Source organism: Oncorhynchus keta, chromosome 2, assembly GCF_023373465.1.
Source record: "Oncorhynchus keta strain PuntledgeMale-10-30-2019 chromosome 2, Oket_V2, whole genome shotgun sequence".
Taxonomy (NCBI): domain Eukaryota; kingdom Metazoa; phylum Chordata; class Actinopteri; order Salmoniformes; family Salmonidae; genus Oncorhynchus; species Oncorhynchus keta.
In genome coordinates, this window is record NC_068422.1 from 59,726,809 (window position 1) to 59,743,867 (window position 17,059).

At 39.7% G+C, this 17,059-nt stretch overlaps 1 protein-coding gene across 39 annotated transcripts in view; it reads right to left on the reverse strand.

The window, feature by feature from the left end:
* The window catches only part of LOC118357589 (CUGBP Elav-like family member 1), a 41,062-nt gene that overhangs the window by 20,210 nt on the left and 3,793 nt on the right, over positions 1 to 17,059 (reverse strand). For 31 of the 39 annotated variants that reach the window (XM_052479447.1, XM_052479458.1, XM_052479524.1 and 28 more), the window contains exons 3-5: positions 7,332 to 7,454; positions 1,078 to 1,265; positions 156 to 238 (exon numbers count right to left, since the gene is read on the reverse strand). In XM_052479447.1, the coding sequence (XP_052335407.1) occupies positions 156 to 238; positions 1,078 to 1,265; positions 7,332 to 7,435 (375 nt within the window). In that variant the 5' untranslated portion in view covers positions 7,436 to 7,454. Of the gene's footprint in view, positions 1 to 155; positions 239 to 1,077; positions 1,266 to 4,977; positions 5,221 to 7,331; positions 7,455 to 17,059 lie in introns of those variants that run through there. The other 8 variants (XM_052479648.1, XM_052479638.1, XM_052479624.1 and 5 more) reach the window with 4 other exon arrangements.

Consider the following 17,059-nt stretch of genomic DNA (forward strand, 5'->3'; position numbering starts at 1 on the left):
CAGGAAAAATATACAGATTTTATAGGGTCCTATAGGGTCCTACATATCTAGAGATAAAAGCTGAACAGCAGCACTGACTGTTGTTCTATTACAACCTAGCAAGCTTCCCAATTTGATTTATGGAGGAAGTAAACATTTCTACCAAACCTACTCACCCCTGGGAGAATTTTCATGTTGTGAAGAGCATTTTGTGCTTCCAATGCAGATTTGCGAGTGTAATATGTTATGAAACAACAACCTGTTTGGGGATATAGACAGTTGTTAGACAAAGTAAATGTTACTCTAAAGAACATGTTCTGTACATGTGCTAGTTCACGCACACATCTCTTCACGTTTCTCTCCCTCTTCTGAACCCTTCCTATCAACCGATTTGATTGACATGATGTAGGCAAGACTACATCCGAGTCTCATATTTCTGAACAGCTGATATAAAAACCTGCAATTTGAACCAACATTTCAAAAATATATATTTTGTAGGCCAATTTAAGATGTAGGCTACAACCTTCTCCGTCGGTTGTAACTAAGGATATTGCAGAAGCACAAGTAGGGCGCAGTCTACATATTGCATTGGAGAAAAAACAAATCTGTGTTTTAAACACAAATATCCTACATCTGTTAACTGAAAAGAAAAACACTATTTTGACTGCCCATCTTCCTCCAACTCAGTCAATGTTTTCAATGATGATGGAAAAAAAAAAACATTAAATCGCTATTTAGACTGCTTGTGATTCCTGCTACTCTGTGGCAGCGGAGGATGTAGTAAACTAGAGAATCCCGCAAATACGCAGAAGCTTCCGTTGTTTAGCTATCGGGAACAGGATCCAAGAGAATTCAGCAACACAGCCAATATATATATATATATATATATATATATATATATATATATATATATATATATTTATATATATATATATATATATATATTTATATATATATATATATTTATATATATATATATATATATATATATATATATATATATATATATATATATAAAAAAGGGCAGGGAATTCTGTATAAGGTGAGGGGAGAGTGTAATGGACACCTCTGGTGAAGAACTCAAGACAGCACTGTCACCTTTGCTTTGAGGGGGGTTTTGACTCCTGTCACGCAAGACATTGATTTCATAGACGGCGCCGTAAGGCTCAAAAAGCTCCCGCAGCTGTTCCTCTGCCCAGGACCGTGGGATCTGGCCAACGAACATCTTGATAGCATCGATGTCGGGCTGGTCCGGGTGGTCCAGGGTCCCGTTCATCTTCTTCGCCCTGAGAGTGAAAGGTAACAGTTGTTATAATATGGCTACATGATGTTAACTTGGGCAACAGAAGCAACATTTATGAGCAGTCTTCCCCAGTGGCACATTAAATATGTCCCTGCTAGAAATAACATATTTGCATAATCGAATAAGCAGCTGGAAGCTTCACAAAATTACATATTCAGAGCAAAGGCTGTTTTGCAGAAATGTACAATCAAGTCTAGACTATTTCAGTAGCACTGCATAACTTGTAGTCAAGTAATGTTGTTATTAAGTGTCAGTTGAAAGAGGTGCCATCTGAGGAAATGTTCTAACATGCATACAAAAACATACAGCACCAAATGCATACTGCCAGCAGAGAATTGACCAATAGCTCTAAAGAGAATGATCTTGAAAGTGAAGTTTGTTTTGGGAGATCTGATCATTCATAACCAAACAATTATTCATCTCATGCAATATTGAAGGCCGCACAGAACAAAACAAGAAAATACTAGTCTATATCAAGTCCATTCTTGTCAAATTCATAATGTGTATGAATTAATATAAAAATCCATTTAAATATAATTTGAATGTGCAAGCACAAAACTAGGTTTTCGATTGACAAACACCTATTGTACCTCCATATCTTCAGAGTAGTCCAACCAAGACTGTCTAACATGCTGACCAGATCGCATGCGAGCATGCAGTATCGTATGCATGTTGATTTCATCCCCACAAAACAGACGCGATCAGGACACGCAGGTTAAAATATCAAAAACTCTGAACCAACTATATGAATTTGGGGACAGGTCAAAAAGCATTAAACATTTATGCCAATTTAAATAACTAGCTTGCTGTTGCTAGCTAATTTGTCCTGGGATATAAACATTGGATTGTTATTTTAACTGAAATGCACAAGGTCCTCTACTCCGACAATGAATCATTTCTAACTTGTTAATAATTTATTCTAGTTAGTTTTTGCTACCATGTGGGTTTTAGCTTGCGTGAGCCTGCTAACTGAGTGTTAACTCACCTGTTTCTGTACACGTTTCATATTTTTTTTAAATTCTGACAAAGGAGTTGTTTAATCTAACTGCTTAAGTGTACTTGTTTTTTTTTGTTATTTTTTACAATTAAAAAAAATAATATTTACAGGAAATTGCCACAGGCACTATCTGATGTGTGGAGACATTTCACTGCAGCTAATATAGAAGGAAAAATGTGTACATTTGCAAATACAGTGCCAACCCATGTGTGAAGAATGCAACAAAGATGCAGAATCATCTGGCCAAGTGCATAAAGTTTCCTCAGTGCTCACAACCTCTGACAAAAGTCCCTCTATTTCTATCCAAGGTGAAAATGCTGCATCAGACACCTTATCGATAGCAACAGCTCATGGTCCTCATGGAATCACTTGTTGTTTTTTTTACTCAATGGAGGAACGTAGTCAGAGAAATGCTGATGAATGTCTTGCTCGAGCTGTGTATGGAACTCGTTCACCTCTGATGCTCACAGGCCATTTGTATTGGAAGAGATTTCTGAATGTTCTTCGCCCAGCATACACCCCTCCAACCAGACATGCTTTATCTACTCATTTGTAGGATGCAGAGTTCAACAGACTTCAAGTGAAGTCCTTCTGGTGGTCCTTCTGTAGCTCAGTTGGTAGAGCATGGCGCTTGTAACGCCAGGGTAGTGGGTTCGATTCCCGGGACCACCCATACGTAGAATGTATGCACACATGACTGTAAGTCGCTTTGGATAAAAGCGTCTGCTAAATGGCATATATTATTATATTAAGGTCAAGCAAATCCAAGAGAAAGCAGACCTTCATGCAATCATCTCTGATGGGTGGTTGAATGTTCGTGGGCAAGCAATAATTAACAACATCTCCACCTCTGAAGTTTCCACCTCTGAATATTCCCCAAAATGTGCAACCCTACATAACATACAAAAGCTTTTTTAGATTACTGGTTAAATTGATAATTTGATTGGAAAACTAAAATGGATGAGTGGAACATTTCTTTTGATCTTTTTGGTGGCATAACTATAGATTTATGGGAAAAAGAGATGGCAATAATACCCAGGCATGCAGATTTGGAGGACTCTGTCACCAAGGAAGAGTTTAACATCCTTCTCCGACAGTTTTAAGGAAATGCACAAAATGGGAAGGAGGGAGCAGTACAGCATAAGTAGTGGGTTCAGCAGGTTTCTAAAACACCCACCCATCGGTCGCAGCTGGTGCCTTATGAAGGATACTGATTTTACCACCTCGAATCATGTATTTTTTGAGCAAGATCAAACAGATCAGGCGGCATGGAAAATATATCACAAACAGCCACCCTTCCATCACCGATAAGGACATTGCCCAGCTCCAAAACTCCCAGGCTCTGAATCACGGTACACCAAGGGGTCTGGTTCAGAAAGTGTGGTTCAACCTCCAGTTACATCTGGGTCGAAGAGGAAGAGAGGGGAACAGACAACTAAAGCCCAACTCATTAGTCATAAAAACAGACGAGAACGGTCTAAGCCAAGGTATGTTGTTTATAGCCTGTGTGTGAAGTTGCACTCGTTATTAGGCTACTGGAAAACAATAGAATATGTTATAATCTCAGATACGCCACTCTCGCATAGAACGATGTCACAAAGAATCATCTGGACTCAAAAGGAGACACACGTGCCAATATATCTACAAACACCGGCTTCTCGGGCATTAATCAAAATAATGTTTTTAATTAAATTATGTCTATCATTATTTGAACGTTGGTAACACGTTGTATAAAAGTGATAACGCCCTCGAAGCCAGTGTTTGTTGGATATATTGTCATGGTTTGCCGGCCAAAATATATTGTCGTCTCGGGCCTAACACCCATGCCAATATAGCCAACAAACACGGGCATCTCGGGCATTATCACTTAAATGGATACAGCCCAACCTTAAGCTCTAACCCTTAGCTCAAACCTGCTTTAGTTTGAAACATATGACAACAACTGTTAGTAGCCTATTAATTCACATTAACCCACTCTAAATCCCTAATGTGTACATTACATCTAAGCTAAAAATGTTTATATCTTTAAAAGTAAAAACACAAGATCAACAAATAATAAGCAGCAACCTTCCCTAACGATTTCCCTGTAGAGAAATTGACAGATTGCCATGGTTATGACATAGGTTAGACCACAAAATATGCAGTCTACAGTATGCATAAACTTCAGTCAAGCATACTTGTTTTAAAACCTCTGACATGTACAATAATTACGGATTGTAAATCGATCTGGATAAAAGCGGCCGCTAAATTATAAAAATGTAACTGCACTGCATACGGAATACAGATTATGAACCATTACGGGGGGAGGGCACTTGGGGGAGTATGCACCTGGTGAAAACTCGCTCTTCTACCGTTTTCGCCTCCAACACCTACATATCAAATTTAAAGCACCAAGTTTTGGACTGGAACATTATGGCAAGCACAACAAAACAAAATAAGTCACAAGCCGGGATCAAACTACAGATCAAGAAATTGAGTATCAGTCTGTACAGCTGAAAATACACAGCTGAATACGAGGTGGAACCAATATCTTAAACATGTAACATTATAGCCTACCACCCCTCCCCCAAAATGACACCAAAATGAAAGTTTAAGAAACTACACCTCAAATCCATTTCTGAAAAGCACTTTAAAAACATATTCCGTACAAGCCATAAACTTATTAACTCATTGCTAAAATAAATAAGAAACTACTCACACAGGACTAGAATTCAAAGAGCAATGGTCCACCATCATCTCAGGCAAAAAATCCAGCTTAAAAGAGCCCATGTTTTTGGTTAGGTTCCCTTTGCCAAAGAAAAAGAAAAACAAACTTGATCACACTTTTTCAAGTCGATACACTGCAAACCACTAGAGCCTTCTCAGAAACTTTTCAGCCGGAGGCTGCTGTGGAAAAACTATGGCGAAACCACAGAGGCTGATTAAAAACTAAGAGAATTAACAAAATGGTAAAGAACCAACAACTTCAATTAAATGGACAACGGTGAAACGTTGAACCAGAGTATAACACAAAACAAATCCTCACTGTCCAACAATCTGGGTCTAGAATAACAGAAGAGTAGGCAGGCCACTAAAAGCTGTGGCCCCAGGTCCCACAAATAAAGTGCTGATGGGCTAGGGCTTTTTGTGAGCATTTCTCTTAGCCAAGCAGAACTGGGTGCAGCGTCAGATAAATAGAGCGTCAGATTGAGGCTGATAAGGGTGAGTGACTGTCCAGAATGAATGGGGAACTGGAGCGAGCTGGTAATCCCTGCACTAATATGAGGCTGGGGAGACAATCAGGTTCCGGCACTGGGACACGGTCACCCTGTTGTTCTGCGTAGTTGGGGGGGGTGGCTGGGCCATATGACATTGGTCGCATTAACTCCCACCCTAACCTTAGAAAAGCTACAGGTATGGCAGCGAACACAAACAAGGAGGGGGACTTATGTAAACAACCTGGCCAGTGGATGGCTCAATAAACGTTCTTTTGTTTTGCGCAATCACACCAACCGGAGTGGTTTCAAAACCACTATTACGATTTATTACGCCCTACTTAAATTATAGCAAACATTGCTTTCAAGCTTTCGTGACCATTTCTATACAATGTCAAGTTACATGCTGGGTCAATTAGGAATACAAAATGCCAGCCAGTACAAAATGCTGTGTACTCCACCAAAATTCACAGTGGGTGCGAGACACTGTGGCTTGTGGGCCTCTGCAGGTCTCTGAAATTTGGTGGAGAATCTAGGGGTGCTTCAGCAAGGCTAGAATAGGCCAGATGTGTCTTTGTGAAGGACACATGGATAACTTCCTTCTGCTCTGACAACGTTCACCCAACTCTGAGGATTGGTTTTCCCAGCAGGACAATGCTCCATGCCACAGAGCCAGGTCAATCAAGGTGTGGATGGAGGACCACCAGATCAAGACCCTGTCATGGCCAGCCCAATCTCCAGACCTGAACCCCATTGAAAACCTCTGGAATGTGATCAAGAGGAAGACAGTCACAAACCATCAAACAATGTGCTTGAACGATCTGCTTGAATTTATGCATCAGGTGTGGCATAGTCACCCAACATCAATGTGAAAGACTGGTGGAGAGCATGCCAAGACGCATGAAAGCTGTTTGAAAATCAGGGTTATTCCACCAAATATTGGTATCTGAACTCCCCATAAGTTAAAACATTAGTATTATGTTGCTTAAAAACGAATATGAACTCATTTTCTTTGCATTATTCGAGGTCTGACAACACTGCATCTTTTGTTATTTTGACCAGTTGTCATTTTATGCAAATAAATGCTCTGAATTACTCTTATTTGGAATTTGGGAGAAATGTTGTCAGTAGTTTATAGTATAAAAACAAACATTTTCATTTGACCAAAACACATACCTAGAAATAGTACAGAGCTGCGTTACACAGTTGAAGTCGGAAGTTTACATACTTACAAAGTTACCAGTGTCTTCTCGCATTATAAAGTGTTCTAGCCTTTATGGACGTTGTTTTGCAAACTGTAATTAACAGTTTCAACATTTCTACATGCAGTGTCACATTATTCAAGTGTATTAACTTCTGTGCAGCATGAGTTTGGAGCTAACATGATGCAGTCCAGATCCCAGTACAGGCTAACAATCAGTAAGTGGAGCAGGCACAGTGCGGTGCCTCGTATTATAAGGGAGACATTGACTGTGCCGATAGAATTGATCCGAGAGACACAAGTACCAAAACAAAAATTTCAGTACCAAAAAGTTTCATGTTCTAGTATGTAACATTTTCAACATCCCGTGCAACACTACTGTCTACATTATAGAATAACAGATGCAGGAGTCATTTTCCAAAATGTCAAAACATCCTAAGGCTTTTCAACTTTAGAATCTTGATACACTACCATGCTTCACATGCACCTCTTAAACACTACTTGTAGGCCCAACTAGTATCTACTACTGTAGTTTGTGTCCTCTACTGCATTTCAGCACCAGAATTAGCCCTTGTGTGGCATGTCGACCCAAAGCATACAAGTGTAGGCAGAAGGTCCACTGATGGGGAAAAAGCAAGGGAGAGAAAGAGTTCTTACCCCCCAATGGTGGGCACCTCCAGGGCAGTTTGGGGAAGCTCACATTGTGGCTGCCCATGCTGCTCCGTGGACAGGTACAAGCCCTCAGCGTCGATACTATCCATCCAGTGCCTTTCACAACCACTACAGAAACACACCAAACAGGACAGGACAAACATGACACCCATGTAGTCAAAAGAAAAACAGACAGTGGATGGAAATGACTTACAGTGGCTGAGACCAAGACATCCAGAGTTTGGCCAAGGAAAAAGTGTAACATGCACGTGGAAAGACATGAGAGAAATCGAAATGTACATGACAAAAATTAGACACACAAGAATGATATAACAAATAAATTACAAGCACTGCACATTGCCGTTCTTTCTGGATGCAAACAAGGGTAGGGAACCTAGAGAACGTTACATAGAGTGCACAGCCACTAGAGCAGAGTGATATGCCTTATTGTGTTGAGGATATGAAATGAGTGGACCTAAAAATACTGCCAGCTCCTTGGCCTACATAAAAAAATACTTCTGAATTATTTGCACAACTCACTCAAGGGATGCGAAAAAGCTAGGTCAATGTGTTATCTAAGAACAAGGCATTTGGTTCGATTACAACTACCCTGGGGTGTAACGGTGAAAACTGCTTTCTGACACGAAATACACTGACATTTACACTTATACAATTGGCTAGCTGTGTTGAACGGCCCCAAGATTCGAGACTGTTTACATGGTAGATGCCATTTGAGTGATCGCTAGCAAGATGCACACACAGTAGAGCAAAAGAGAGCATTGACGTAGTGCACATAGTCGGGGACCATTTTGGGAACCGTTTTTGGCTACTTTCAGAACTACTGGCTAAAAAGTATACAAAAGTACTGGAAATCGCCTCCCAAATTGCGCAGCAGTCGAAGGCAGTGCATTACAGTGCTTGAGGCATCACTACAGACCCGGGTTCGATCCCGGGCTGTGTTAGAGCCGCCGTGACCGGGAGACCCATGAGGCGGTGCACAATCGGCCCAGCATGGTCCGGGTTAGGGCAGGGTTTGGCCGCCCTGGATTTCCTTGTCCCATCGCGCTCTAGTGGCTCGTGGCGGGTCAGGCATCTGCAAGCTCACTTCGGTCACCAGCTGGAAGGTGTTTCATCTGACACATTGGTGCGGCTGGCTTCCGGGTTAAGCGAGCAGTGTGTCAAGAAGCACTGCGGACTGGCAGGGTATTTTTCGGAGGATGCATGGCTCTCGAACTTCACCTCTCAAGTCTGTAGGGTAATTGCAGCGATGGGACAAAACCTTAACTACCAATTGGATATCACAAAATTGGGGAGAAAAATGGGTAAAAGTACAACAAAAAAAGTACAGGGGATACCTTTAAAGGTTAGGATTACATTTCATAAATAAATGAATACTAGGATAGTATTTTTATTATAAACATAAATAGGAGAGAATGAGTCCTTGATACAACTCCACTACAAATTGTGCAGATCTTCAATGACTCAAGTGAAAATGACATTTGATAACAGGGAAACAATCATAGGCCTCTAATCTCAGACAAGCATGTGTTCACTTTGCTGTCAACTGTTGTACCCCAGCAACACACATAATTGGCGAGAAATGCCTTATCCTTTCACATGGCCAATTAATTTTCTGAACCAAGCAATGCACCAATCCTGAGCAAGGGAGATTTGTTCACTGAGTACTATTAATTATTGATCGGTTCTCAGTACAGCCATGCAATGAGTCCCAACTGTAAAATCTCTACCGCCTGGCTTGATTGGTGTTAGTGGACAAAGCACCCAAAGGGTTTACAGCAGGGGTCTTTAACTAGATTCAGCCACGGGTTGGGGGGAGGGGAAAATAATTATAAATAATTTGTACTCTGCAAATTGATGCAAGAAGCCCAAACAGATATTGCACAAGACAAAAAAAAATATTTCAAACCTTGATTACATTGGTACATGATCATGTCTCTGAGTGGAAATACTTGGGAATAGATTTCCTAAATGAAAATAATTTTGAGGTGAATTCCTAGCGAGTTAAGTCTCATTTCCAAAAATTATAATAAAAATGTAAAATGTGGTCCGCAGTCCCCCAGTTGATGATCCCTGGTTAACAGGTACACATGTTAGCAAGCCTGGCATTTATCCAGTAGTGCTGAGCGAATAGTGTATATTTAAAAAATATATATATATATTTCTTTCAAATCGGATCATTTCGGTTTGATTTGTAAATTATTATTATTATTTTTTTAATATCAAGGTTTCTAATTTTGGTTTCGCACATTTTTTTGGGACATTAAATGCACCAAAACAATTAAGAAAAAGACCCATGTTGGTAGTGACTGCCCATTATTCTTTATCACTTATTTACCATAATTTATTCACGTTACTTTAGTAAAATATTTCAGTTGTGTATAAACAAAAACATAAAAACGCAACATGCAAGAATTTCTATGATTTTACTGAGGTACAGTTCATAACGAAATCAGTCAATTGAAATTAATCTATGAATTTCACATGACTGGGCAGGGGCGCAGCCATGGGTGGGCCTAGGAGGACACAGGCCCACCCACTTGGAAGACTTGCCCAACCACTGGAGAGCAAGGCCCAGCCAAACAGAATGAGTTTCTGTCCACAAAAGGGCTTAATTACAGACAGAAATACTCAGTTTCATCAGCTGTCTGGGTGGCTGGTCTCAGACGATCCCGTAGGTGAAGAAGGGTGTGTAGGTCCTGGGCTGGCGTGGTTACACGTGGTCTACGTTTATGAGGTCGGTTGGACCTACTGACAAATTATCTAAAACGATGTTGGAAGTGTCTTATGGTAGAGAAATGAACATGAAATTATCTGACAACAGCTCTGGTGGACATTCCTGCAGTCAGCATGCCAACTGCACACTCAAAACTTGATACATCTGTGGCATTGTGTTGTGTGACAAAACTGCCTTTTATTGTCCCCAGTACAAGGTGCACCAGTGTAATGATCATGATGTGTAATCAGCTTCTTGACATGCCACTCCTGTCAGGTGGATGGATTTTCTTGGCAAAGGAGAAATGCTCACTAACGAGGCAGTAAACAAACTTGTGCACAAATTGAGAAAAATAAGCTAAACATGGGACCAACACTTCACATGTTGCGTTTATATTTTTGTTCAGCATACATGTTTATTTGATGACTTGGAATGAAATAACATTTACATTACATTTAAGTCATTTAGCAGACGCTCTTATCCAGAGAAATAATAAAGACATCTTCTCTATTGAGCGAAGGCTTATGCTGTCTGACAAAATCACTATTTTAGTAGTTCTAAAAATGACTGCTGAATAACAAATATCACTTAGATTGGTACCCCCTGTATTAACCTCGTTATTGTCATTTTATTGTGTCTTAATTTTTACTTTAGTTTATTTTGTAAATATTGTCTTAACTCTTATTTTTTCTTAAAACAGCATTGTTGGTTAAGGGCTTGAAAGTAAGCATTTCACGGTAAGGTCTGCACCTGTATTCGGTGCATGTGACAAATAACATTTGATTTTGTATTTTCAGGTAGAGATATCTCGCGAAGCAACTGCCCTCTAGAATGTGAGATCTTCCCTCTGTCTCCATGCCCACACTGACTGGACAATTATACATGGAATGGATTATGGTCATTGTAGTTCATTTAAAGTCTTCTGCGCTAAACTATGAAGAATATTGGCCTGTTGGAAACTACAACCCCCAACTGCATTGCACAGTTCAGGCTTGATCTGATTGATCTCTAGAGAAACTGCGCATTGAGCTCAGGAAAAAAACTAAATGGAATTCAAATAACAGACCTGACCTCGGTCAATTAGTTGTTAGAAAAAATAAAAATAAAAAATATATAAAATTTCCCCCCCACACTATTGTCCAGATAAGACAGTTTAGAATCAGGTATATATATTTTTTTAGATATTTTCACGAGGTAAAATAGTTTTGATCTATAGACAAGATTAATATGTTGATGGTTCTACACTAGTGATCAACTTTTTGGACATTCCCATTTTAGTGTCTTGTGGGTAATGCCGGTCATGGCTAGAGGCAGTTCTTCAGAGAGAAATGCACCTGGTTCTGTTAAAACCTAATTTGTCTTGCAGCGCTCCACCTGCTAAATACTTCCATTAAAGAATACATTTTTAAAAAAGGCAGATACTTATTACCAGTGGCAGACCACTCCCTACTTGGCTGCAATCAAACGGAAACGGCTATTATGGAGGGCAATATGAGTCTTTAAAAACAGCTCTGCCGTCAAAAATTGTAATTGTCGGCTCTGCTGGGAGCAGTACAGCTGGACAAAACAATAAGCACACCAAAGATTGACAGGGGTGGTGATAGTAGGGGATGGGACCAGAAAATTCAAATGACCAAACAAGGAACCTGGGAGTTGCCATGAAAAGACTTTACCTTTTTTTTCTTTTTTAAGTTTCTAAGGAGTCTTGCATGGTTACAACAAACACTCATTCTAGGGACAAGAAACACCGCTGACAAGTTTGCCATTGCCATGAATAACCAAATTAAATAGCGTCACAATAATGCATTAAACGCTCATTACAAGGTGTGAAACCCCTCAGTGAGTACAGTTGATATGATTATTAACTAAAAAAATACTGTTTACAATGACACATCTGAACTCAGGCTACCTGATAGGACTTATATAAATGCATAAAATATTATTTATTTTTTAAGTTCTACCACAGGGACCATGTTCTATTTGACTCTACATTTGGACAAAGTTTGCACTTCACTCACATATAAGAGGGAGGTTTGCGTAACCGTTTTTTCCCCCTGCACAGATCAAATATGCCAATTTAAGCAGCTTACACATCCTAACAATTTGAAAGATGATTCAAACATGTTTTCTGAACAAGTGTATGCTTACTTCGATTTTGACCTTACGTTGATTAAGACTAGCAAAGTGTTTGTCTCCCAAATGGATGGAAAGGAGGATGAAGGTGTCAACTGATACCGGATTAAATTGTGTGCACTCAAAGTGGGAGAACCTTCCAGAAGGAAAACAATCTCCACCAATCAAGCCTTTATGGGAGAGTGGCCAGACGGAAACCACTCCTCAGTAAAAGGCACATGACAGCCGGCTTGAGTTTGCCAAAAGGCATCTAAAAGACTCTCAGACGATGAAAAACGAAATTCTCTGGTCTGACAAAACCAAGATCGAACTCTTTGGCCTGAATGCCAAGCGTCACATCTAGAGAAAACCAGGCCCCGCTCATCATCTGGCCAATAAAATTCCTATGGTGAAGCATGGTGGTGGCAGCACCATGCTGTACAGAGAGATCCTTGATGAAAACCTGCTCCAGAGCGCTCAGGACCTCAGACTGGGGCTGTGGCAGTCCTGAAATTGTGTCAGACGGTGATTGTCAAGCAAATAGCTGCCGGTCTCACGATAATGGACCGTTAATGAACATAAAAACATTGAGCATTTCCTGGCTTCCAAGCATAGCCTATAAGCCACCGCTGTAGACCTTTGGAACATCAACATTTTAAAAAAAAAATAGATGGGACTAAAGCAACATGATATATTGAAGATATTGGAAGAATTGTCCACATTTACTTTTCGTCAGCCAACAAGATGAGTAGGCCTTAACGAACAGCAAAAGCACTAGTCTTGGTCAATCTACTATCCCCCATAGTACAAAAGTTGATCCATTTGATTCCATGCGAGAAATACATTTTCCAAACATAGTCTGGGACATTTGTGGGATGCGATAGATCCCAAATTACTAGCATCAAAAAATGTTTTAAGCAATGAGCCTGACAACAGATGAGAACGTTTAGCTTAAAATGTTGATAAACTATAAGGCTATTTCTTCACATTATAAGCACAGCAATGCGCACATGGCAGTAGAGTATAGGTGTGAAAACACCTCTCAAAAGTGACCGCAAATGCGATTATTCATGTAATGATTTTATTATAAAAAGGTGCATTTTTATGGTGAAATGTATCTTCCCCAAACGTGTGTACAGTATGCCAGTTGGGCTCTACACCAGTTGTAAAGCAGATTAATGCGTTTCATTTTAAGTAGTTATTTGGCCACTTTGTGATACAAACCTTAACGAAATATATAGGCCTATGGGCTAAGCTACATGAGATGTGCGACTATGATTGGTAAAAGTCACAAAAAAAAGCATGCGCTGTTTCTTGCCTTAGGCTAATATTAGAGATTCACAATATAAAAATTGGTGAACATATCAGAATCGGACGATATGAGCTGAAAATGCCAACATCGGTATTGGCCCAATGTCTAGTTTAACACAGATGTAAAAAAATAAATAAAATAAAAATAAAAAACAATGTCAAAGCTACCGTGCATACCTATAGAGCGTGGGTACATGATGTAATAACACCACGTAAAATGTTGAGCTTCACGTGCAACAGAGCATTCCTAACCTAGCCCTCACAATGTCTGCTGTGTGGATCAACCAGTCAACAAGTTGAGCAGTCATTTGAAAAATAATATTTCAGCGACACAACTCAAAGGCAAAATCCATTAAAGTCAAGATAATGGAATTCATTGCCCTTGACAATCAACCGCTCTCTGTTGTGGGTAATGTTGGATTTTCGCCAACTGGTCGAGCACCGGTACACACTACAGAGTGCGCTATTTTTCAGATGTTGCCCTACCGGAGTTACACAGTAATAACGTCACTGCTATTAGCTTCACGACATACATACTATGGAACGCCGTTTGGGTCTTTGCGTGTCAAAAAAGATACAATAGCACTGTCAAATATGTACAAAAAAAGTATGCAAACAAGCAAACACCGGCCACGAACGATGTGTCTACAATACCACGATGGTATTAAGGCATAATTTATTTTGACCGCATCTTTTTTTTCTCTCTACCCTACTGAGGTTACATTTGCAAAACCCTTGGTTAACATAGAGATTCTGGGAACATCAGTAGTTGGGGGGAAATGAACTATATTCTGGTCATGCGAACAATTGAACATATGCTGTGGTACTTAATAATGAATATGATGTCAGTTCGGTTGTCATCTGAGACATTCTCATCAATGATAAGATGACAAAATCTACAGTGGAAAGTCTACACATCAGAGTTATCGGATTCACATGGAATTGTTGTTCAATTTAAAAATGTTTGAATATGAAATTATTCATGATGGGATGAAATGTTATTTTAGCTTCTAAAATGTGACATTTGGGTTTTCATAAGATAGGGCTCTGCTCAATCAATGGCCCGCCTCTGTGAAGGGACATGGGCTATAAAACTTTTCAAACACACCGTCCTCTTCCTTCCTATATAAGCCCTTGACGACAATAGAACTCTTTTCCAGGGAGGTAGGACGACGGTTTTATGTCAGAATGGTTCAGATAATAACTACAGAACGAAGCCAACATCAGCGTGAGCTTTGGTTGCGAATGGAATGAACTTTGAACTCTTATTCACTATAGAAGTGATACCTCCTAGCCGTTGAGTTAGCGACCGCAGCTGCAAACGCAGGTTAGGAAGGAACAGACAGAGTATCCCGTCTACAACACAACAACTTTACTACAACGTATCCAATTGACAACCAAAGACATTCTTCAAAGGACTCAGTTGGGCAACACGGCCTTCCATCTACCACCAACCTACTGAAGCGCAGCTCCAAGGCCTCATACACAACTATTTCTTGCAACGACACTGTAGGCTATTGTTATAGTTCATAACATTATCATCATTACCATTATAAATGTGGACACCACAGTTACAGGAACAAAGGATTTATAAAAACAATATAAGCACAAGTGTGTAAAATCCATATTAGTGTGACACAGATGACATTGGACAGTTTCCATATATGTTGCTGGCTAATTGCCTCCCAAATAACTGGCACAACACCACCTCTGAAACTTGTCACCACAAGACCTCATGGCAACAAAAAAAGTTTACTGATTAAATCAACAATCACTTCAGCTGTTTAACTTAAGTGATAGTGCTAACTGTATAAAAAATATATAAAAAATTAAAGTGCATTCAAGTACGTGTCCTGCGGACAATTATTTTTTGTGGTTTGTATCCAAGCCTTATGGTGCAACATAATGCAAGTACGTTAACAATAAGGCTAGGATACAAACTACCCCCCAAAAATTGGCTGCAGAACACACTTGAACGCACTTTTTTAAAACCAACTTTTTCCTTGCTTTGTCTTTTTTTGTGGGGGTACGTATGATATTCATATATATTTACACAGTTTATACCACAGGCTGCCACGCTAAAGCAAAACAATTAAAAAGTATGAATACAAAGAAATCATATTGATAACATGATCTTGCAATAATAAAGTTGGTATGTAAAGAAAGGAAAAACCCCTTCCCACCCAGCAACAGGTTGGTTTGCAGTCCGCCCCCACCCGTATCTCTATCTACCAACACCCACCACCCCTTAACCCGTTTTGCACATTGTAACTTTCAATCGAACAGTAACTCAATGCCCGTCTGCCTGCTTTATATAGCAAGCACAGCCACTTGACTCACTGTCTGTAAGAGCGAACCTAATAAACTGGCCACAGTGTATATTTTGTTTGTATGTATGTGTTGGGCTTTAGCGGAGATGATTCTTAACAGAGTCAAGTATTTGTCCAGGCCTCAATTATTCCTAGACTAGCACCCTTCATTCTTACCGCCAATAATTCTAATGTTATAACTTCTAATAGTAACTGTATCCACTGGCGATTTGAGAGTGGGCTATTTGCCATCGAAGAGCCAACATCTTTTTTGCGACAGTGCTGCCTGCCAACAATAATTGTCTCTGAAAGAAATTGAAGGAGCTGTCATTGTTAAGTAACATGGAAGATGCAACGCATTTCATATTTACATTCATGTACTTCCTCCCAGAAGCTTAACTGCATGGCACTCCTACATCATATGAAGGAATGTGCTTACTGGATTTAGGAGACACAGTGAACAGTTGGGAGTTAGGGCCAATTACATCATAAGTTTTCCTTGGTGTTAAATACAGTCTGAACAAACTTTAAAATGTATACAATTGATGGTTTGGATTTCAGGACGCCAAGGTCATATTTTTCTATATTCTGTTCCAGTTAAAGGGTTCAGATTCACTTAGATCTGTGGACCATATTTTTTTAATGGCTAGCTCAGAAAATGATGGTACGGATTCCACATTTGGACCATTGGGGGGATGCAAAGTATTATTGTGAAATAATGGAGTATGGGCATGCCATTTTTATTCCCAGGTACAATCACTTGAATGCACGCATGACTCAATTATATAAGCACCAAAATTACAATCTGAACTGCCTTGTGAAAGCCGAACAAAGATCGTATTTTAAAGCTTCGCAAAACAATTTGGCAATAGAATGCGTTTTCAAATGATTCCCACCTGACCCAGATTGGGATTTATAAAATAATATTTTTGGAATGTGTAAAGAACATTAATTGTGTGATGGGTGTTCCAAACAAAAAACTACAAGTGTGCATGTTTCAGTACATCAATCGTAAAGTTAGGAGGGCTAAAAAATAAAGTGCCTTAAAGCCGAAGGCTCTTTCCTTGAGTCATAAAAGTGCATTGAAATTACTTATGAACAGTTTAGCAAGGTGTGTGGCAACTTGGACACCAGTTAGACCTCTCACTCAAACCCTTATAACGTTTGTTTTCTTGTTGCACCTACCCAAACATTTCAATGAATATATTCAGCAACAAATGAAGAATATTCTGAGTATTTTCAGATTTCATTATTGGCAAATGCTGTGA